Below are 22,528 nucleotides of genomic sequence, written 5' to 3'. Positions count from 1 at the left end.
ATTTTTTTTTGGCGGTGCTGTTGGTGATGTCAATATTTCTTGATGTCGATCATGTAATCTGCTCCTTACTCCTAAGTGTTCTCTGCTCTCTACTCCTAAGTGTTCTTCTGTTTTTCACTATCATGTCTTGCTCCTCACCTGATGATATCGGTGATTTTTTGAGTGTCGTGAGGGATGAGAAAGTCGGTAGGTATCATTTGATGTTGTTTCATTTTCGTGGTGTGTTGATGTGATCAGTATCGGCTGTGCAGGACGTCGAGCATGCTCGGTTGAACTCTAGTGAGAGGAAGAAGTTGCAATTGAGCTTATATGATGACGATGAAATCATTCTGCGTTCTTTTTTCGTACGTAAGAGTATCGATGGCAAGTATGGAGTACTGCTTTGGAGAGATTCCGAGCAAGAAGTTGTTTTTGATGTGCAGGGTTTATTGGCGAAGTTCATGCTGCCTCCATTGTCACGGCAGAGGTATGGGTGCGTAAATGAGGTCTCTGTCAGTGTGCAAGGTGTCAATTGATCAAAGTTCGACTCAGCGCCCATTGCTGCTGAGACAGAATGCAACCTTGCTTGCAGCTACCGATTCATTTGGCAGATCATCCTCGGCACTCGGTCATTTGTTTCGCTTTTTTGAGCAGCAGTTTGGCCAAGGTCAAGTGCGTCCTTGGAGTCCGGTAAACATGGGAGTCGCGGAGGCCATTTCTGCAGATACGCGCTATGTATCACCTCGTTCAGAATTGTCGTTGTGGAGTGATGCGTTACCGCAACTACAGGAATTCCCACTCCTGGATAAAAACAATGTCATTCGAAATTGGGTTGAAGAAGGCAATGTAGCATTTACGGAGGACAATTTCGTTGATTATTCTGAGGTCGTATCTGGTGGAGGGTGAGTTGACAGTTGTTTTAATTTTTAAAAGCCTTCATGCAATTGTTCAGTGTTTCTCGTCGCACACCGGCCGATCCCAGTATCTTCAGAGTGGGTCAGATTGTTGAACTGGGATTGAGTTTGAAAGTTGTTCGTACCCGACAATCTTCCTCGCAATATTCTTTTCTTGTCCATATGGACAATCTGTTATTGTTGAATCGGTCACCGTCGATGGTGTGTCTAATAGGTCATTGTTTTGGACCGCACTGATTTTTTTCACAGTTGTTGGCTAACCTGGAAACTCTCAGACAGTCCGTCAAAGCTCTAGATGTCAGGCATGCGATGGAAACACATGCTCTCCTGCCGAAGAAGCGCCGTGTCAGAGAGGATGATATGTTTGAATTCGAGAAGTTGTTGATTACTCGCCAATTCTCTCGTCTTGCACTTGAAGGATCATCTGGTCAGCCTGAACACTCGTCGGTTTCGGAGTATGAAGTCTCATCCGGAATTTCCCAAATTGTTAGCTCTCCAATGTTATCAGGATTCTCTTCATCAGAGTGCGTTGAAGTCGAAGATGGTATAAATGTCATTTTGAAGTAGTTATTTGTACGACTTCTAGGGTTAGGGTTGTCTAGTCCATTTAAGGCGACATTCTGGAACGTAACCCTAACCCCAAAGTGATGCAATGTAAGCACAATTTTGTGCCTCGCAAACGCATCAGCAAACAGGACAGTGCTATTGTGGAATGTTGGCCAGTCCATCAGTTCTCCACTCCGGCGCATGCGGATGCAGTGAACTGCGTATCGTTTTTCATGGATGGAAAGCTACTAGTCACTGGTTCCTGGGACCTCGCTTCAGACCACGAAGATTGCCAACTCCCTCCAAAAAAGTCCATCCTTAGCTCCCAAAGACGACTTCATCAATGTGGAGGACGTCTTCACTCTGCCAGTGGTCGACCAATTCCAAACGGCGTCGTCTACGATTACCAACCCTTCTTTTCCTGGACAGGCCCACTCCACTGGCGCTAACGCCCCCCTTCCTGGATTCCTTCGCCCCGTCAATGCTAGCTCTTCTCTCACTGGATCCGCACGCCCCATCATGATTGACGCTAACATTTCTCCTTCCGGATCCGCCCACCCCGCTAATATATGAGCCCAAAAGACAAAGGCCGCTGCCTCCTGGCTCAAGCCTCTAACACTTGTCACGAAACACGCCGCCGGTCGACCTACGCAAGCTCAAGCCACAAAAGGTACGGATGTGTTTAGCACCAAACTAAGTATGTCGCTCATATCACCGCAGCTATGAAACTTTGACATAATGCTCAGACACGCTGGACTCTGGACTCGTTTTTGGCTCTTCAGCCGGAAAATCTCAATCACGCGCTCTTCAGCCTTCCGGGCTACCCACTCAGCCTTGCCACCTCGTCTGCCTATACCAGAAGAGTTCCATAACGATATAGACCTCAACTAACCCTCAATGCTCACCAGACACACCTCAGTCACTCTGGTTCCATCAATATCGAAGGAACGCATTCCATGCAGCCAGTCATATGACTTTATCCTTCGCAGGTCAAACAGTCAATGATAGCCTAGAGCAGTCCTATGAGGTATGATAAAATTGCGGACCGGTCCCAAAGCCTTTAAACCAATCGAAACCCTTCGCACTTGATCATATCACTACAGATGCTTTAACCTCGAGGCTATAATCGTACGTCGTTTCATGAGAAGTGACGATTTAATGCTCATATTCATTCTCTGGCTGCAGCAAAATAGGAACAGCTCGAGCTTGATTTCTGGTCGACAAAATCAAAATATGGCAGCGCAACGATGTAGACGGCTCTTGATTACTCGATGTCCTTGAACTCAGGGCAACCGCGGACATCCCCGCGTTGCCCCCGTAACTGCACCATACGGTTACCCTGACGGCAAATATGTGCAGTCTCTGCAAAGCAAGTACAAGTCAACTCATACTTTGTATTACAAATTCACATGCAGCCTCAGAAGCTTAGATGACGGTGGGCTCGACCCATCGAGAGAAACGACATTTACATGCTCATCACCCGAAGCTCCTGCGTTAGATGCGAGACTTGTATGCTTGCCCTGCGGCCTGCCGTTTTGGAGTAATGAAAATAGCAGATGGGGTTTATGTGAGATGTGTACAACTGGCCTCTTTGTTCGGCGATGCGCCCTAATAGTAGAGATGCGTGCTTGAACGATGAACTACGGTTTTACATGTAGTATTGTGTTCAATGTATTGCACGTTCCTCATGGGCTGACAGATTGTGAGATTTGAATACAGACGTAAACAAAGCCGGGATACGCAGCGCTGAGTTAACTCTACCGCCGGTGGGAGGTATTCACCTTCGTCTGAGCGGATCTCTTACATTGTCGGTCCACAGGCGGGAGGGTGACGTGCAATTCACAAATTTCCATGCCCCAGTCAATCGCCCTGAATTGAAATATTGTTGGAACCTTTCATGCCATCAGTCTATAGAACACATGAGATTGTGCCAGCACGTGTCATGCGAAAATAAAGACACCGAGCTTTGGAGAAAGGCAGGGATAGAGACCAACAATATTTTGATGAGCGTGCAGAAGATTACAACGACAAGAGGCCAATGGAGCGCTGAGTTGAGCTGAAAGATAACAGTGAAGAAAACGGCAAGATATTCTTGCTGTGGAGGCGGCATCATGAACTGTCACGTGACTGTTCAATTGACCGGCCAAAATTTAACTTCTTTCTACATTTATGTACATGTACAATTGTACAACTTGTTCAGCTCCGGACTGGCGCAATACATATAGTGCGGCTTGGAAGCCGGCACGGATGTCAATAGTCCGGGAGTAACAAGTTGTACTAGTGCAGTATGAAAATCATCGAAATGCTCGCACTCTGCCAAATGGTACTCTCACATCAAGTCTTATAGTGCGGAGCATATAGATTTACCTGGCACCTTTGGTTCAATTGGCACTGGCTCCTGCCCCGCATACTTCCCTTCCTTGTTCTCGCTTTGAGCGTCCACATAATTGTTGACACCTTGTTGGTGCGAATTCCTAACCCTAACCCTAATCGATATACAGTACCGATCTCTGTGCAATCTGCTACGCCTCCTATGAGACCTACACCAGGGCAAGCAATCAAGTTCCTCCGATTGCCCGGATTACAAAGAAATTAGCCATTCGACTGTTTACTCTGAAAGCCAGGCTAGCAGCAGGAAATGTATATTGATGAGGAAAGTAATTGATTTCCCGGATGTCAGAGAAATCAGAGAAATCATGATTTCCACTGTTTACCCTAACAGCCAGGCTAGCAGCTGTCTTTGTGGCCGGATGAGATTGCTCTCTAGCGAGGGCGGAAATGCCTTGATGTTATGATACAAATGCATGAGTATTTATATGGGCTGCATCAGTGTTAATATATAATGCTGTTGAGTGAATTTGTCAAGCGACATACCTCATGTTGACAGATTGTGACTGCCGATGAGAGAAAAAAGGAGGAAACTGCGGCGCGACCTACCCGGGTTCCCAATAGAACGGTGTGAAATAAATCATATAGTCTCTGATGGATCAATGCTTTTTGATAAACATGGAAACATATTCACTTGCGTACCCAGAGACGATTGGAAAGGTATTGAGTCTGACATGCTAGTATTGGAAAGCGGCCACGGTTGGCCAAGGGCGATTTTCCAATCTGGAACAACTGATAATCTTTTACGAGAATCATCACACGAGGAATGTAATAGTGTCAGGGATGTGTGCATGATCAAATGAAGAGAAACGCTCCTTCAAGAGTGCTCAAGCTCAGTTCTCGCAATCGTAATCACTGACCCAGGTCTTGCATGTTATCCCGAGAACTTCAGCTCTTACTCTAGCTCCAGTGCGAGAACTTCACTGATATTCTCTACATACCGATTATGCATGGTTTTGTTGAAGAGCTCGCTTAACGCGGCGAACACATAGGCCGATAAGGCCACGTGAAAATATGGCTGATGACGAACATCGATGCTGGCGAGTGTAGCATATGCAACTGCCGTAGCTAGAGACAATGGAACTCATAGGATAGTTGGCAAGGCAGATAGATTTGTCAAAGCATGTATGTGGTCGTCGTTAAGGGTGCAGGGAACGAAGAGAGGATGACCTGGAAAGACAATCATGGTTAGATAAGACTGATGACCGAAGTCACGATATATCACTTACCAATGGGGCAGTGAGATACTCCATCCCCATGCTTCGTGAGGATCGAGAAGTTTTTAAGATGTCTTTCATCAAGCTGTATCGTTCCACGCGGAAGCTAAGAGAACTTCTTAATGAGAGAGCATGAGATCCAGTTGAAATGAAACATACACGCTGTACCGAACGAGAGAAGATAGCTTGCATGGCCTCGAGTCCATCTCAATGCTTGCAGGAAAGACAAAATGAAGGACAACTTACAAATGTACCAACTCGTTCCGTCGCTTGTCAGACGCTCGATACCGTCAGCATTTACTACCACTTGGAAGCCGGCGGGAATGCGTCAGAGACCAACTCCGCAGAAGTCTAACTCTCCCGGGTCCTGGGGGTGTTCTTGGTGGTAGCCTATAGTAGTTTACGTCGGTGTAAGCGTAGATTTCTACCACCTACTCTGCATAACATATGATGCTCCGCGTACCATATCGTATACCACCTTGCCAAACGCGCCCCCTCGCATAGCCTACAATAATATCCTTCGAAATGGTCGCGTGAAGACCTCCATTGGACCGCGTCCTGCACAGGTCATCTCACTAGAAGATTTTGAGGAGGTGGAGGAGAGCGTATGGACCCATGCTTGTAGATGCGTATCTTTCATTATTTTCATTCTCTTCTCTACGTCATCATCGATTTACATCTGAATCTGCGCACATTACATAGTGAGCTGATAAATATATAGGATTGCTTGACGCTCATCCATGGTGCAAAGCTGTTCATATTCATTGGTAGGATCTAATATAGGCTGTCCATTATGTAGCTGACCATCATGCAATGAAATACTTCCAGTCTCAAACAGAAGTCTGCATGTAAAATGATTAGCTCCGTGATAAATGATAGATCTGAGCTTATATTGACTGTCTATCATGGACATGACTAAATTTGCGCTTGGCGGCTGTCCTTTGATGCTATGGACTTCAAATGATATGAAAGGTGGGTTTTCTTTCAGTGAACTATGAATCCGAGTTTCATCTGTGATCTCAGCGTGACAAAACGGACATCCGAGAGAGAATTGTTGTGCTGTTTTCTTTTTGATGAATTGAAATAGCCACTCGTCGATATTTTGTGCATCATATCCATGTTCTGATTCCATCGAGGAGGAATAGATGTTCGGTAAGTCTATTTCATGCTGGAATCCGTGATTCTCACTGCATGTAACATCGACAGACAGGCGAAAATAGCTCTCTTTCATATTCATACTCAAAAGGGAAGTGATGTCTAAGATGTCGATTGCTACAGGTCCCTTTCTTGGAAAGTTAGCAGAGTTGATGGATGATAAGTGGTCTCGCAGAATATCACGGCATTCATTGAATTTTTCAGGTATCTCGTTGTGTTTCAGAAGATCGCCGAACAATTGAGCGAGAAGTGCACTCAAATGAGAGTACTCTTTCCATAATGTTCTCCAGTTCTCGTCTGCAGTCCGATACAAGTTATAAAAAGACATGACGAAAGCATCATATGCGCAAGACCAATCTTTGTTGTTCCATGTGCAACCTGAGATCAAAGGCATCGTTCGTGAGGACCTTCATTGTCGGTATGAATCTTTTTCATAGGCTGTGGTGAATTGTCCTCGTCAGCAGGACATTTAGTTTTCTTAGCATTCACTTCAACCGCTGATTCATATACAAGGTGTGGTGGAGTCCAGTGAGCTTCATATTCAGGATCTACGTCTAATAAAGGGAGCACATCATCTTTTGAAAATCCAAAATCGACCATCGTGTTGTGTTGCAGAATCTGTAATCTCTTGTCCTCGCGAAGTAGAGCATCAGGGAGTATTTTATTAAGATCTTTTAGTTTGACTGGATGGATGATGAATAATCCTTCTCTTGTGCGTGCCCTACTTGCTGCTACATAGGCTGCGAATCCTCCTTCTTTAAGATTAACGATGATGTTTGGCAGAGTTTTACCTTGTGCTGATTGGCCAGTCACGGCAAACGCAGGTTGGATAGGCAATTGCTTCCTGGTGATGCGATGCGAATACTGCTCTCCTGATTCGGACGTGAGAAGGGTAGCGAAAGACCAACTTACTGAAGAAATTGGAAAGTGCTTTGGAGGCAAGTCGGGCAGTTGTAATTTGCTGTGCGGAAATTCCACAATACAAGATGTAGCATATGATAGATGTTCAATGGTATGGGATGTATTGATCTGGCGCAGGATTCCTTGAGAGCCATTTGTAACTCCCAACTCTGTGGACAGGTTGCGATTCCGTAAGATGACAGGCATTCCTATGTAGAATAATAAAATACCAGGTAGAGATCCTTCCCCACTGAAAGATGATGTGTCAAGATGTAGTAAAGAGTGCATCTCTTTAGTGTTCACATCATTCGGCTCTATTGAATCAAGAGCATGGCAGGAGATCAGCAGTTTCTGTTCAGATGTGGTTTCAGTATTCACTTTAGCCTTGCGCAAATTTATACTTTCACGCAAGCAATTGGTATTGACAATGGCACATGCATTATAACGCAGTTCATGTCGCATATCAATACCATTTTCATGAGCTTCGGATCGCATCAATCGACTATTGAACAAGTCCATATCTTCTATGGTACACTGTCGGATTCGGAGTCGTCTGACAGCTTCCGCATATTGCACATCATCTTTCATGCGTTCTTGCTCACTAAAAATGACAACAGCGTTGAGTGACTTCCAAGCCAGACGACCTAGCCGTTTCATAATTTCTTTGTTTGACACAGTTTTAGATGAGGATATCGGGATGTATAATGCAGTACCTCCCACAGGTGCATATTGAAAAAAATCACCTGAAGCGATAAAGTGGGTGCCTCCAAAAGGAACATCATAGATTTCTTTAGCGTACCTGAGTGCATGATCCATATCGCATAATATTTGTTGACCCAATAATGAGCATTCATCTGCTAAAATAAAGCCAACATCCTTCCAGTCTTTCCGTAATTGCATGCGATTATTGACGCTGATCAAAGCTTCAAATTCCTCAGCATGTGAGCCTAATTTTTGACTGCGTTTTCCTTTGTCCTTGTTCTGCACGCGGATGCCAAATGCTTTATGAATGGTGGTTCCGTCTATTATAGCTGCCGCTGTTCCAGTTGGGGCAACAAAACGCAGAAGATGTTGACAGCGATAACACGTCATCAACATTTGAAGTGCAAACACGCAATGTGTTTTGCCTGTGCCGCCCGGTCCACTCATAAGTAAGCGCAAAGGCTCATTGGATTTACGGATACCAAATGTCACAGGATAATCTGGAACTACGAGATTCGTGTCATTTTTCATAAGATGTTCAAGGTTTGGGTGCTGCATCTTCAGGAAGACAGATGCGATGATCTGAAAGGTTTTCCATTGAATGTTATTAAGAGTAAATTCTCTGGCGATATTTTGAAGCAATCTCATAGGTGAATCATGAGAAGTCAAAGAGTGAGCAGGAGTTTTGGTGATCTGTTTGATCAAATTGCCATGGTGCGCAGCAGTCGTACTCGAGCGCTTACAATTATTGATGATAGAAGTCATTTGACTTGTCACGTCACTCTGATTGAACAGGCGTTGGTGAACAACCATCTCTTGATGTTTGATAGCGTCCTTCCACTGTTTCATGAGTTTTGGGGTGACCACAGGTAAAGATTTATGATCATATTCTACTGCGAACATTCCTTGCTTAAGTATATTGCCCATATCTTTGTCTGGTGAGAAAGCATCTAGCCAACATGATTCTTCAAGCAAACCGAGTACTTCCTGAAGATTAATCTCTCTCTTTGACGTCTTATGTGCATCTGTAAGGAAAGACAATTCATCTTCCACCCCAACCAAATTGCTTTTATTCACAGAGAGCAGCTGCTTACTAGCTTCTGAACGTTTGTGCAATCTATCAGCATCGCGTTGATCTTCGCACTCGTTGATTGCATGCCAATTGTCCATGATGTCAGTACTTCGGCCGTCAAATTTGAAGGAATGAAATACACCATCAAATGTCTCATCCGGAGCAAGGATGGGCTTTCTATGGCTGAATGGTTTGAAATGTCCCAGTACAAATGGGTAATATGCACTAGGATTGTTCTTAGACGGCACACACCGTCCAATGATGCGGGGAATCAGGTGAGGTCCTTCAAATCCTCTAGACACATTTGTATGCTCTACTAATAAATGCGTGTTCGATTTTGGGTGTGGTTCTTCAAGCCGGAATCTTCGCAAGGCACTCGGTTTCTCCATATCCAGGAATTTAGCATTGTCAGCGGTTTTCCTCTCCAACTTGATGCATTGTACGAACTCGAAAAATGACAGGTTCTCTAAACCTTTGGATCTGAAAAAATAATCGTTGACTTGATCGGAATGAACTATGTCTCCATGCTGATCAATTGTGAGGCGCAACTTAACTTGTTCTTCATCAATTTCATCCCAGTCTGATTGTGTAGGATTAACATCAGACACCTCACTTGGACCGTGATGTTCTCGCAGGTATTTTAACTGAGGACCATAATGTTTTTCAATGTGATTCATGAGGATGGACGATAATATAGGAATGGTTTGATGCGACTGAATCCTATCATCTAGACCTCGAAGGTATCGTACTGCTTGCTGACCATGCACTTGCTGTTGCCGATTAAACTGTGTGAGGCATCTGTGAAGAAGTTTCTTTGCTTGCTCTCTTGCTGGCAACACAACATCGGATGATACTTCCTCAACTGCTTTAGAAAGGAGTGATAGCATCTGGAAAAACTTGAGGTCCATCTTGGTGATATAGTCACTGATATAACACATCGCTCCCTTTGCTGCTCTGCCAGATAAGATACATTTTAGATCATGATTGTGTCGACAACAGATGAGAATATAGGGATTATAATAGTTGATAGTCGCATCACGACACAACAATACAATAGCGTCAGTTTCTGAATCAAAGTGTGATGCATCAACGATCTCGTGTGGAAACAAAAACCTGCATTCTGAATGTCCATACTTGTGACATACGGGTTTACATACATGGCGCTGTAAAATTTCCCCCGTCATTTTCACATCTGTCATGAATACGGACTCCCATTCATTAAGGACATCAATCGCGACATTTGTTGTCTGAGGTGACACAGGAGGTCGTTGAGTTCGAGGCTCATAGCCCATTTCAATGTTGACTTCGACATCGGGTAGGTCATGGTGAATTATGTCTTCAAAAAATTCAAAGAACTGGTTGTCAAACTCCGGAGAGGCACGAAGTTTATTATGCAACTCGTGGGGGTTCAAAGCACCGACTAACCAAATCAGAATATGGCCATGAAGAGACCCTCGTTCGGTATACTCTGCTGTTCCATAGAAAGCCTTGATGTGTCCAAGAATCCCACCTCGGTCTGTTGAACGATGTAACTCAAAATCCCAACCGAATAAGTGCTGAAAGATGCTTCTGATAGAGAATTCAAAGAAGTCGGCAGCAGCAACAGGATCGCGTGCCAATCGAAGGGCTCTTTCATGAGTTGGAACTAAGACTGGGTAACGCTCTGTGAGATCAACTGTTACATCTCCACACATCACCTGAAAAATGGGATTATGGAGTGGGTTCGGATTTGCTGTGAAATATAATGTAGGTAGTCCAAACGAGCCCATGAATCCACGAATTTCACTGCGAATGAATGTTTTGAAAGCCTGAGAACCAGGAATCTTGGCGGAAATAGTGTTGACATGTTGGAGCAAGTGAAGGGCCTTTTTCTGTTGGTCATTCATATCGCTCATGTTTCTTTCGTTCTCCAAGTGATGGGCAGCAGATTGAATGACTGATGGCGACAGACCGACTAATTCCTTGCTAAAGTCCTCAAAACCAGTTTTGCGCATAGAAAATGATGTATGGAGATGTGCTTTGCGTCTCTGGACAATATTTAACACCACAAAAATATATGAGTGATGAAATCGGAAAATGCGATCAGGAATGTCAAAATAAACTGATGCTTGAGCAGCAAAAGACAGCGCGACAGGACGAGAAGGGTCCTCAAACCCACCAATTCCAAACGGAAATAGTGTGGGGTACATACCTGGAACCAAAGCATAGTTATGGTACTCAGGAATCGGATCCTCATCATGATGCAACACTAAGTCTGGTATCTCTTTCTCTACCTTGCGATCGAAAGATGGAATGAGGTTCCTAAATGCTGCAGCGACAAATTGACGCCCGGATGTAGTGTCACATTCTGGATTGGATACTCCAAGCTTCTCGATTAAATCCGGGACATTTTCGCCGTTAACAGGCAGTTGTTGTTCGAATTCTTCAGCGGGATGCAGCGCAAATCCGGCGGTTTCCTCACTCAATATAGGGTGAGCATTTTCAACGCGGTGATGAATAACCCGATCATGAATGCCTGGCAACGGACCATCGTCGGGGAACAACTCCAGTCGAGAGACATCAATGTGAATGTTATCATACAGATGATTGTGCCTCTTTAGAAACACAAGAAATCTGCAAACTTTAGACTTGCGAACACGAAACAACGAATAGAGACGTGCCGGATCGAACTGTTGACTACCAACAAAAACAACAGAAAGTGCGTAATTGACATCTGCTGGAGTCCTCGGTAACACTGATGCAGTTGAGACAACATTCATTCCATGGGCACAAGTATTACCATACATCACACGCGGAGTAGCAGGATCAGAAGATTGAAAAAGTCGGGTTATATGGGCAGTCCCACGAAATATAGCACAGATCATTTCTTCGACCCATGTCAAATCGCCAAATTCAACGGGCAATTTACCACGGTACAAATTGTTGGCTAGTGCAAGACGTGGAATCCGAGAAGCGCGCAAAGACGATTCACATTGTCGGCACAGACATAAAAGATAAGTGCCTTCGTGATCAACTTCAATTCCTTCCTTACAGAACATCAGCCCATCCAGTTCCGACTGTCCATAAACAAATTCATTAGAGAGCTGCTGCACTATACAGTGAGAAATGATAAACTCATCTTGAATTCGCAATGCTTCAATTTTTAGACCTGCAAGATCATCTGGCACGCGCACAATATTGACACTGGCATCGTATTGCGCCCGCGAACACACCGCACACACTCGTCCAGAAGACCACAAGGTTCCGCGACGATAATCTTCCACACACTGCAAAGCGATCTCTTGACTCACTTTTTTTGGCCATTCTGATGCGATTAAGTTCACAGTCTGCTCGTGTTCTTCTTTCGTTTTGTTTTTGAACTCTTTGTTGGTTTTTCGTTGTAATTTCTGAGACGAAAAAGAGGCATTCAGGAGAGGCCGGAAGACTTCTGGTGTAAAATAAAGTTTGAATGCGCAACACAAGAAATCTGCTCGAGAACTTAACTCAAGATCAATATAGGGCACAAAGGTCAGGATGGTAGAAAAAAAAACATAATCATCAGCAACTAGCAAAGAACGGGTGAAATGGCATATGAACCGAAACAGTGCTCGAGCATATCTCGCATTCGAATGCCCTGATTCATCAGTAATGCAGTCTGGACGGATCTTTGCCAATACAGATCGCAGCGTGAAATGACCGAGTCTGCTAAGTCTTGACACTAAAAGATGAGACTCATCCTCATTCAACCAAGGATAATTAGCAACATCACATTCAGGATTGACACAAACATTGTCGTCAACATGGACAGCGCGAACAGCCGTCATGACCTCTTCGCCACAAAGTGCATCAAAATACCTATTCACAGCAACGAGGCGGGAGCGAAGAACATCACCATCATCAGTAAACCACAATGATGAGGCAATAAATTCGGCATTAGATAAAGAACCAAGAAAAGCGATGTGCTCCTCGAAAAATGCAGATAGACGCTGAATCAAAACACACTTACGACTCGCGATGCCATGAATACCCAACTGCATCAAACACCATCGAAGTTGAGCGACACCAAGAGACATGAAAGTGCACCGAAATTCTTCGCAGGACCACGTAAACCAAACGGGTTCTCGACCCACCAAATCACTCACGTCAGCACGCATTCTGCGCAACGCACAGCAATCAAAATTGGTTTAATGTCGTGAACGACAAATGTTTAACGTCCTCGAGGACGAAAATGACGGAATTACGATTCCAAGGATCTGAGACAAAAAACAAGAGCGAATCTATAGATCGGTACAAAAACAGAACTTCCGATTCCGAAAAAGCTCACGGGGTATACACCCTGCACGACAATGACTGAGAAAAAAACAAAGTACCCCATAAAAGCCCTCCTCTTACGAGTCGGGGAATGAAGAAGATTCAGGTTCAGAGAAGGCTGGATTGTCAGCCTACTAGAGCATGGCATCATAGGCCTTGGTGCTGTGAGATACTGGGTGCATGCCCTACCAAAGTTATCCGGGCCTTTTACCGCAAAAAATACCGCTCGCATCGCAAAGTTGGTGCGGGAATCATGACAGAAATGGATACATGAATTACCCTGAATAATTATATGTATTTTATACACTTACAACAGTCCAGCAGAGGCCACAAACATGTTTTTTCTTCGCTGCAAGCAATAGGGAGGAGGAGCGACTACCAAATAAGGAAGGTGGCGGTGCTGGTGGCGTGGGAAGTCCCAATTTGAGACCGTCATTTTTTAAAAATCTAGGAATTTAAAGAAAGTAACCAGATAGGTTTGTCACTAGGCTCGAACAGAGGCGTTTCCACTAGTTTTGGTGGAAATCAGACGGAATGGGGCGATGTAGAAAGGAATCTGTGTTGGTGCTGTGGCGGAGGTCGGTTTTTCCCGTTTTGCACTATACGATACCCTGAGAGAACCATGGTGCTTGGTAGAGCAGGACGATCAAATACGGCCGAGGCTCAATTTGGTTAATTTTAAATTTTCCCCAGTACTACTCCGGACTCCGCAAACTCGTCGAGTCGTTGTGTCGATGAGTCTCAAATTAACTCCGTCCACCCAATAACTTCGGGGACTCGTCAATAGGCAACTAAGGTATGTCTAGGAAGGAAGGAAAGAGGCAATAACGGAAACAAAAACGCACCTCGACACGATCAAATCCTGAGTTTTCCCGGATTCTGCTGAAATTCAGCATCAGCAATCGCGCAACTATCCACCTCCTCCATCAATCTGTTCAGAGGCTCTGCGCATCTGCGACGCATAGCATTGATGTGAGAATTCCCTCATAAGTAACTGGTCTTGCAAACTGAGTCCACCCAAGCCCGGTTCATCACCGCCGCTGTGATCAGATGATGTCTGGGGAAGATCATCAATAACCATGCCGAAGTACATTTGAACTCAGGCATTCCTACCAGTCTGTTTGATGTTGCAAATATCACTCTGACCCTTGCGCATCCATCATCATAGTGGTCCGTTCTCTGTCACTACACGGCTCAGATATATTGAAGTCCTGCGGTTGGTCTATGTTCATCGATAGCTAACTTTTTGTGATTACTGATGGAACTGATCCAGAATCCCCAAAACAGCAAATTTCATCACGAACAGATATTCCGGTGTTCAAATCTTCCGCGAATTTCAGACGCAAGTTACATCAAAGTTCTTCGAACGACGGCTTCTCACTACTATTCCTTTCTACTTTCTGTGATCAATGAAGATTGTGATTCGAGACACGGCCATTGTCCAGCCTCATCACTATAAAAGCGCTGGATGGTGGTAGGTCTGCACGAACTCCATACGCCCCATCCCAATATGACCACCTTCGTCTCAAATGATCCTGCTTATTGGCCACTCCTCAGTTCTGCTCAGTTTGCTGGCTATTTTGAAGGTTCGTAGAGAGAAAGTGGCATGACAATGTTGACGTCTCACTATCATTGACTATGGTTACACAGTTGCATCCCTTGCTGTGGTGGTGTACGATTGGGGTGAGCGAGATAATTCTTTCCGAGGGGATCGTTGATATATAAGTATACGGTACTCAAGCATTAACATCTGCACAAGAGGTAAGTCAATGTCATGACCAGCGCAGCAATCTCATATCTCACTAAGAATGCTCTCACAGTTCGAACTCATCTGGGTGAGCAGAGTCACATATCAGAAGCAAACAGGACAATGCGGCTGACTCGGGGCAGAGGCAACGCTGGTCGTTCATGACCGTTCTTTATATTTCTGTACGTTATTTAATGAGCGCAATTGACGCTGACTTCAACATATGCTAGATCCGCTACATCGGAATACTGTTTTCTCTGTATGTTTGCAAGGCTAACGCGTTAACACTGCGCTGAACTGATAAACCATATCTCACAATCAGCGTCTACGTACTGTGTATGTATCCCCGATACACTCTGTTCATTTCTGCTGACCAGCAGCATGTAGCGTTTCTCCCAGTCCCTTTGACAAACATAGTGGGTATTCTGCAGCGACGCCTGACATTCCCATTCTCATTCAACTACTAACTGCACTCCTACACAGGGGTGAGTGACAATCTCAGACAGCTTGATGGTTAGACATGACTGCAACAGCTGTAAGTTTATTCGAAGCATTGAGTCGATAAATGCACATCTGACACTGTGTTTTCCAGGCAATATGTCTTATTTTATAACGACATTCGCGCCTGTCGTCATCAATGCCATGTTGGGCGGTGAGCTGACTTGCGATACTGTACCGTATTAATACTGACGTGACTCAAATATCATGCAAGTCATCATGATGACTCGTATACGCGCAATGTATGGGGGATCCAGGAAGATGCTCATCTTTCTCGCTGTGCTCTTGCTGGTTTCCACGATCGCCACCGGAATTATGGCGGTAATTGCAAACCTGGGTTATTCAGGGGGTAAGCTTTCATTATTGATAACAGACTTGAGCACACGGGACTCATAGAAAAATTCCAGGGGAGGCCGTGTTGTCTGGTTACCATATCTGCTATTACAATCTTGACACAAATGCGTTAGATCTGGATTATGACATGATCATACCCACTGCAATATGGGAGATCCTCACCCTTTTTCTTGCAGTTTGGATTTTTATAAAACACCTCCATGAACTGCGACAATCGCAGAGTGGATCGACCATTGGAGACTGTTTCACGGTGCTAATGCAAAGTCACGTGTTGTACTTTTTAGCGTGAGCTCAGTCATTTCTATGCCGTTATCTTGTTTTGCTGAAGTTCCGCATATGCTAGCTTTGTTGTCACGGCTTGCTTTTCTCTTGGGAAACTGTCTCCAAGTCTCACGGTGTGCTGACCGTACTGGCATCTGCATCTGACCAGTCCTCATCATGTTTACAGTTCTCATCTGGTTTGGGAGTTGATGTGTATACTGGCATTATCGGCATTGCCCAGGAGTTCCAGATGTGTATACTGGGACCACGTCTGATCCTCAGCGTTCGTGAATATAACGCCAAGCTCGTGGCCAGGTCCGACGAAGGAACACACATGACGTCGATTGCTTTCCAGGCTGGCGGAGATGTGTTGACTGGTGGAGATGTGTTGACTGGTGGAGATGTGTTGACTGGTGGAGATGTGTTGACTGGTGGAGATGTGTTGACTGGCGGAGATGTGTTGACTGGCGGAGATGTGTAACACTGGAAGCCATCCAAGTAATCAACCGGGTATTGGGCACGGAGTGTATATATATATTATTTGAGTTTCGTAGTGGTATTTAAGGGTAGGTGATTTGGAAGATATATGTAGGAACTTCGTCCTGGTATTTATTTTGTGTTCTGGAGGATAAAATCATGTTTGGGCAATGTTATGTCACATTACTATTGGAACTACCTGTCAACTTATGCATGCACGGAGCCTACCGACGTCTCGCAATAATTCAACGAATACGGGTTCGCGTTTCTGCGTCTCTACCGACATAATGATGGATCCAATGCGTGGGCTTTGCAAGGTGCGAGTCGTGATCATAAACGGATGCCGTCCGGGAAACATTGGGATAGTACCAGCGTCGCCCGAAGTCATGAAAACACGAAAAACGCACCTCGACAAGAATATTCTTCCCTAAGGTTTTCCTCATCGTTCAGCCCTTGTAAGCACGCGGGCGGTTCTAAAATAATGCTTTAAGCACTGCATCCGTCCTTATGTGAAGTGCGTTCTGCAACGATCAAGTCAGTCTCGTTCGTTCTGCTCCAGGCCACGTTTCGTACCTCGAAACTGCATTTACTCTGAAAAGGAGACATCCCTCAGTGATGAGAATGAGAAATATGAACGAATCCAAAGCAGCAGTCACTCGACGTACCTTTCGTCCAGCAGCGTTCACCCCAAGCGGCTTTCTAGACATCACAAGATTTAACTGAGTCCTTGCACCAAGATGGACGCGCGTCAGTGAGAGGCGTCAGTGAGAGGATTTAATGGGTGTGGAGAGTTGCTGGAAGACGAGGTGACGGGTGGGGAGTTGTTACCCATCACAAAAATGATCCTCGAGATCATCAGGACTTCTCAGAACGATAAAGAGCCAAGTGCCTGAACGCGCTAATCCCAACGGGAAAAGCCCAACAAAAACGCACCGAATACACCACAAATTACCAAAACATACCCTCCAAAAACCGTGCAAGTTATGGGCTCCATCTGACAATTCGCAAACGTCATTTGAAGAACCATAATACAAAACACGACCACTCACCTCTCTAGACCACCCACCCATTTGCACCCCACCCCCCAGCCCTCTCCAACAACTCTAACCCAAACAGCTCCACCAGCGGGAGGAGCGTTTCAGGTATCATACTGAACACGAGGTGGGACATGCCGAGGCCTAGGTATACCCCGGAGCGGAAATGGGGGTCTAGCAGAGGTATGGGTGCGTGGAGGCCATGCTGCTAGATCAATACATCTAAAGTGGACTATAGTGTAACGGGCGCTCGACGAAGTGAGAGAGGCGAGTGACGGAGAAACGAGTGAGAGGCCAGATACTGGCGTTGAATAGACAAAGAGAAAGGTACAAAGCTCCTAGCCACATATAAGTATCTAGATATGATAATGTAAGTGGAACATAGGAATGAGACCGGATATAGTAAACGTGTCTGTGAGATAGCGAGCCCGTTAATATCCGAACGAGTCATCCCGCACGTATCGTATAGAGTCCGTTAGCTATGTAGAATGGCCGTGAATACATAGATTGACCATGACCGTGACATCATCCCCCTTCTAGGGCGAGTGAGGATGAGTCTACAAGTCGAGCCTTTCGGCAGGACGCGAGACTCGACCCACGCGGGTCGTAGTCTGCGTAGGAGGCACGTACTCAGATCTCAACCTCTGACGTACGGCAGCGGGCGACGGAGGACGGGCAGCGGCAGGAGGGACGGCAGCGAAGGCAGGCGCGGGAGGCACGGACGAGGACTCGTAGGACGGCGAGGGTACCTGGATAGAAGGGGAAGAAATTTCATTAGCATTAGACGGAGGAGTGTGATAGTTTTTGTTGATATCAAATAGATGGGGGCGTGGAGAACGTGGATGACGACGATGGAAACGCTCGATAAGCTCATTAAAAGAAGTAGGAATGTCAGAAAGAGGAAGCCATGAATCGTCTGATTCGGGTAACGACTTCCATCGTACGAGGTATTCGTAGCGATGGCCAGTCTTGCGGCAGTCAAGGATTGATTTGATATCATTGGCAGGATCGTCGGCGAGGTCGAATGGAAGCGGTGATGAATGAGTGTGGAAATCGGAGGGATCGACGTAGGGTTCGAGTAGTGAAACATTAAAGACGGGATGAAGACGGGATAGATAGGAAGGGAGTCGAAGTAAGTAAGCAGAAGAGCCGATTTTGCGAATGATAGGGTATGGGCCCAGTCGACGATGGTCGAGCTTCAAGGAAGGGCGTGTGGTTCTGATGTTACGGCGTAGTAACCAGACCAGCTGATCAGGTTTGAATTCCGGTGCAGCTGTGGCCTTCTTGTTGTAATACTTGGCTTGGGTATCTTGTGCGAATTGCAACTCAGCACGCAACTCTTCGTGAATCACGTCGAGTCTTGCGGCGAGGTCAGTGGCTGCGGGAACAGTTGAGCGTTCAGTGATCTGCGGTTCGAAAGCTGGGTGGTAGGCGTAGTTAGCGAAAAATGGAGTTTGGTGAGTGGAGGAGTTCTCGAGATTGTTGAACGCGAACTCGGCAAGGGGAAGGTAGTCAACCCAATCATCCTGTTGATATGAGCAGTAGGCACGGAGATAGGTCTCCAATGTCTGGTTAGTGCGCTCTGTCAGACCGTCGGTCTGTGGATGGTATGCTGTGGACGTGCGAGTATCAATCTTTAGTAGTGAAGTGAGTTCAGACCAAAATTTTGATATAAAAACAGAACCACGGTCAGAAACAATGGAATCGGGCAAACCGTGCAAGCGAAAAATGCGGTCGAGGAATAACCAGGCAAGGTCAGGAGCTGACAAGGTCTCCTGACATGGGATGAAATGTGCATAGCGCGTGAGACGATCACAAACAACCCAGATCGAATCGTAGTTATGTGACGCTGGGAGTTTGACAACGAAATCCATGGATATGGCTTTCCATGGACGAGAAGGAATGTCGAGGGGTTGGAGTAAGCCATAGGGCTTATGGCGAGGTGTCTTGATGCGAGCGCAGGTGTCGCAGGCTTCTACATAGCGTCGAACATATGTTTGCATGCCAGGCCATGAGTAGTCCCTGGACACAAGTCCGAACGTTCGGTTACGTCCTGGGTGACCTGCAATGACAGCATCATGACGCGAGAATAAGGTGTCAGCACGTAATGGAGAGGGGACGAAAAGTTTTCCTTTGTGGAATACAAGACCGCCGTCGGAGGCAAAGTCTGTATTGCCACGCACGAGAGCTTCTCTCCACTCGGTGTCTGCTCGAAGTGCTGTTTTGAAGCGTTCGAGGAGGGCCGAATTGTCGATGGAGAGGGTTGTGATGGCATTGAGGGAGGTCGAGGATAATGATTCTGTGTGTTTGGGTGTTAGTATGACGCGGTTTTGACCCAATAGGGTCTCATCCCCCTTCTGCGGGAGAAAATCGGAACGACGAGAGGGGGCATCAGCAACATTGCTTTTCCCTGGAGCCCAGGCTAACGAAAAATCAAAGTCAGAGAGAAACATTGCCCAGCGCGCCTGACGACGGTTGAGCACACGCGAAGACATAAAATATTCAAGATTCTTGTGGTCAGAAATGACCGAAATGGGAAAGGGCGAACCAAGTAACCATGCTCGCATGTCGCGAAAGGTATCCACAACGGCAAGTAGTTCTTTGTCGTGCACCTCGTAATTGATTTCTGCGGGGGACAGTTTGCGGGAGTAGAAAGCTACCGGGCAGAGGTGGCCTTCGTGATCCGGCTGTTGGAATACACCTGAAATTGCGAAATCAGAGGCATCCGTTGAAACGGTGCAAGGCTTCTGTGGGTCGAAGTGTTGAAGTATCGGGGACGACACAAATGCCCTCTTGAGCGTGTCGAAAGCACTATGAGCTAAACCTGAAAAGTCAAAAGGGGTGTTTTTTCGAGTCAAGTTAGTCAGTGGTTGAGTGATGCGCGAGTAGCCATCAATGAAACGACGATAAAAGTTGGCAAACCCCAGAAACGATTGGACATCCTTCACGGTGGTAGGTATGGGCCAAGACATGATGGTGTCGAGTTTCTTCAGGTTCATCTTGATGCCATCAGTACTGATGATGTAGCCCAAGTACTCGACCTCTGATTTGTCCCACTCACACTTCGCGGGATTAGCGCAAAGGTGAGCGTTGCGGAGTCGATCGAGCACGAGGCGGACGTGCTTATCATGGTCATCCTGAGTGCGAGAGAAAATAAGAATGTCATCTAAATAAACGACACAAACAATGTCGAGTAAGTCGCGGAGGGTATCTTGAATGAAAGCTTGAAAAGCAGCAGGAGCGTTAGTAAGACCATAAGGCACAACGAGGTGTTCAAATAATCCGAGTGGTGTCCTAAACGCTGTTTTCCACTCGTCGCCACTCTTGATTCGAAGGTGGCTGTAAGCAGACTTTAGATCAATGACAGAAAAAATCTTACAACCTTGTACACGATCGAGTAGATCGTGGACAAGGGGAACGGGGTATCGATTCTTCTTCGTGATTGCATTGAGACCACGGTAATCAACGCATAGGCGAAGTTCGCCGGTCTTCTTGCGGATGAATAGAACTGGGGCACCCGCAGACGAGGTAGAACTGCGAATGTGTCCACGGTCCAGGTTTTTATGAACGTACTCGGCTAGTGCCTCGCGTTCTGGGGGTGTGAGACGATAGAGGGGTCCGAAAGGAGGTGTCTTTCCTTCTTCAAGTTCGATGTCGACGTCGTATGCTCGATGTGGGGGTAGTTTCTCGAATTCGGAAGGGGAGAATACAGTGGAGGCATAGTCCATGTACTTGCTGGGGATGGTGTTGAGCAGTTCGTCATCAACGAGAGGTACTGTAGGGATCTCGTCATCAATAATATCAATGGATGACGACATGGTGGTACGAATGTAGATGGGAGACTGTGGAGGGTGGTAGTGGAGGAGGCAGGCTGCGTCAGGATTGGTGCGAGCTGTCCGTGCGAACTTCTTCGCAGAAACAAAGCGGATGCTAGGTAGTCGAGGGAGCAAACTAGGTGGGACAGAGTGACCATAGCCATTCTGGGAAACGAGGGAGGAGAGGAACGATGTGGTAGGTCTACCCAGACTGGGGTCCGGAACAGTCTTAGGTAGGTCAATGGGTGGTTCTGGGGGTGCGTCGAATGCACGAGACAAATACGAAGTGGTGTTGGACAGACCAAGGCCTAGTCCAACGGTAGTTGAAGCATTGAGTGTCGAGGATGATAAAGGCAGTGTAGGACCGAAGCCCTTCGCTGTGACGGTGACGGGCTGCTTGCGAGAGAGTCCACAACAATCGAGAGAGAGTGTAGATTCCTCCCAGTCGATGTCGGGATTGTGCTGGCGAAGCCAGTCCAAACCTAAAATAATGGGGTAAGTAACAGACACGACCGCGAGGGGTCGAGTCTCGTTATGGCCAGAGACAGAGATATTAGTGATAACATCGTGGGTGATCAGCCCCGATGCAATTGGACGGTCGTCAACCGCCATGATAGGTATAGGTGTGTCTTTGACACGATGAGGGAGAGAATGACGAGTAGCAAAACGGTCAGAAATACAAGACGTGGTGGCACCACAATCAATAAGGGCGAAAGTGTTGATAGGTGGTCTGTTAGGGAAAGAAAGGCGAACTGAGATAAAGAAATGCAAAGGGGAATTCAAATAGGAGTTAGAAGAAAAAACATAAGCGGGAGCAGACTTTACTAGTGGGGTATAACTTCCATCTGAGAGACGGATATGGGTGGGATCCGGCGCTGCGAGGTGGCTCTGACGTGTCCCGTCGTCTACAACCGGATGCCCTGGGACGGGATGACAGCCGGTCAGGCTTTTCCCGAGTCGTTCCGTGCATTGAATTTCTTCTTTGCACGTTCAGACATGTTGGGGCAGCTTCTGACAGTGTGCTCGGCACCTCCACAGTACAGGCAGAGACCCTGAGCGAAGCGACGGTCACGTTCCTCCTTGGTGAGAGGCTGGCGTGGCACCGTTTTGGTCGCGTCGATCTCCATTGGAATCCCAGGAGGGAGCGAGGTCGAAGTAGATGGTTTGGGCTGAACATAG

General features: G+C 46.2%; 6 protein-coding genes across 6 annotated transcripts; 2 read left to right on the top strand and 4 right to left on the bottom strand.

Moving 5' to 3' along the window:
• Window positions 1-122: 122 nt before the first annotated feature.
• Window positions 123-2,012, top strand: DEU56DRAFT_913743 (uncharacterized protein; the record flags this gene model as incomplete). Its single annotated transcript, XM_041357557.1, has 7 exons — window positions 123-186; window positions 238-472; window positions 522-881; window positions 932-1,094; window positions 1,143-1,437; window positions 1,506-1,660; window positions 1,719-2,012. 7 exons carry the CDS (start codon window positions 123-125, stop codon window positions 2,010-2,012), a joined length of 1,566 nt encoding a protein of 521 aa, XP_041207327.1.
• A 4,775-nt stretch (window positions 2,013-6,787) lies between these two features.
• DEU56DRAFT_700395 (uncharacterized protein) lies at window positions 6,788-7,195 on the bottom strand (the record flags this gene model as incomplete). Its single annotated transcript, XM_041347304.1, has 1 exon — window positions 6,788-7,195. A coding segment is annotated over one exon (408 nt), but the record flags the coding sequence as incomplete, so codon positions are not given.
• A 2,550-nt stretch (window positions 7,196-9,745) lies between these two features.
• DEU56DRAFT_738776 (uncharacterized protein) lies at window positions 9,746-10,165 on the bottom strand (the record flags this gene model as incomplete). Its single annotated transcript, XM_041348682.1, has 1 exon — window positions 9,746-10,165. A coding segment is annotated over one exon (420 nt), but the record flags the coding sequence as incomplete, so codon positions are not given.
• A 174-nt stretch (window positions 10,166-10,339) lies between these two features.
• Window positions 10,340-11,131, bottom strand: DEU56DRAFT_712902 (uncharacterized protein; the record flags this gene model as incomplete). Its single annotated transcript, XM_041347534.1, has 1 exon — window positions 10,340-11,131. A coding segment is annotated over one exon (792 nt), but the record flags the coding sequence as incomplete, so codon positions are not given.
• A 228-nt stretch (window positions 11,132-11,359) lies between these two features.
• DEU56DRAFT_738664 (uncharacterized protein) lies at window positions 11,360-11,911 on the bottom strand (the record flags this gene model as incomplete). Its single annotated transcript, XM_041348678.1, has 1 exon — window positions 11,360-11,911. A coding segment is annotated over one exon (552 nt), but the record flags the coding sequence as incomplete, so codon positions are not given.
• Window positions 11,912-14,450: 2,539 nt separating this feature from the next.
• Window positions 14,451-15,445, top strand: DEU56DRAFT_809687 (uncharacterized protein). Its single transcript, XM_041353484.1, has 10 exons — window positions 14,451-14,505; window positions 14,579-14,749; window positions 14,814-14,846; window positions 14,905-14,924; window positions 14,984-14,998; window positions 15,054-15,092; window positions 15,141-15,244; window positions 15,271-15,273; window positions 15,301-15,326; window positions 15,394-15,445. Exons 2-7 carry the CDS (start codon window positions 14,632-14,634, stop codon window positions 15,204-15,206), a joined length of 291 nt encoding a protein of 96 aa, XP_041207322.1. The 5' UTR covers window positions 14,451-14,505; window positions 14,579-14,631; the 3' UTR covers window positions 15,207-15,244; window positions 15,271-15,273; window positions 15,301-15,326; window positions 15,394-15,445.
• The last annotated feature ends 7,083 nt before the right edge of the window (window positions 15,446-22,528 follow it).

Source organism: Suillus clintonianus (genome assembly GCF_016758775.1).
Source record: "Suillus clintonianus strain FC179 chromosome Unknown DEU56scaffold_46, whole genome shotgun sequence".
NCBI classification, from domain to species: domain Eukaryota; kingdom Fungi; phylum Basidiomycota; class Agaricomycetes; order Boletales; family Suillaceae; genus Suillus; species Suillus clintonianus.
The sequence above is the reverse complement of the archived record's forward strand: the minus strand, read 5'-3'. Positions and strand labels throughout refer to the sequence as shown.

Excerpts from the sequence above, each read along its gene's own strand:
- DEU56DRAFT_809687 (XM_041353484.1), top strand. The coding sequence starts at position 14,632 with ATGGTGGTAGGTCTGCACGAACTCCATACGCCCCATCCCAATATGACC. Across the intron at positions 14,847-14,904 it reads TGTGGTGGTGTACGATTGGG|CATTAACATCTGCACAAGAG; the intron begins GTGAGCGAGATA and ends ACGGTACTCAAG. Across the intron at positions 15,093-15,140 it reads TGACCGTTCTTTATATTTCT|ATCCGCTACATCGGAATACT; the intron begins GTACGTTATTTA and ends AACATATGCTAG.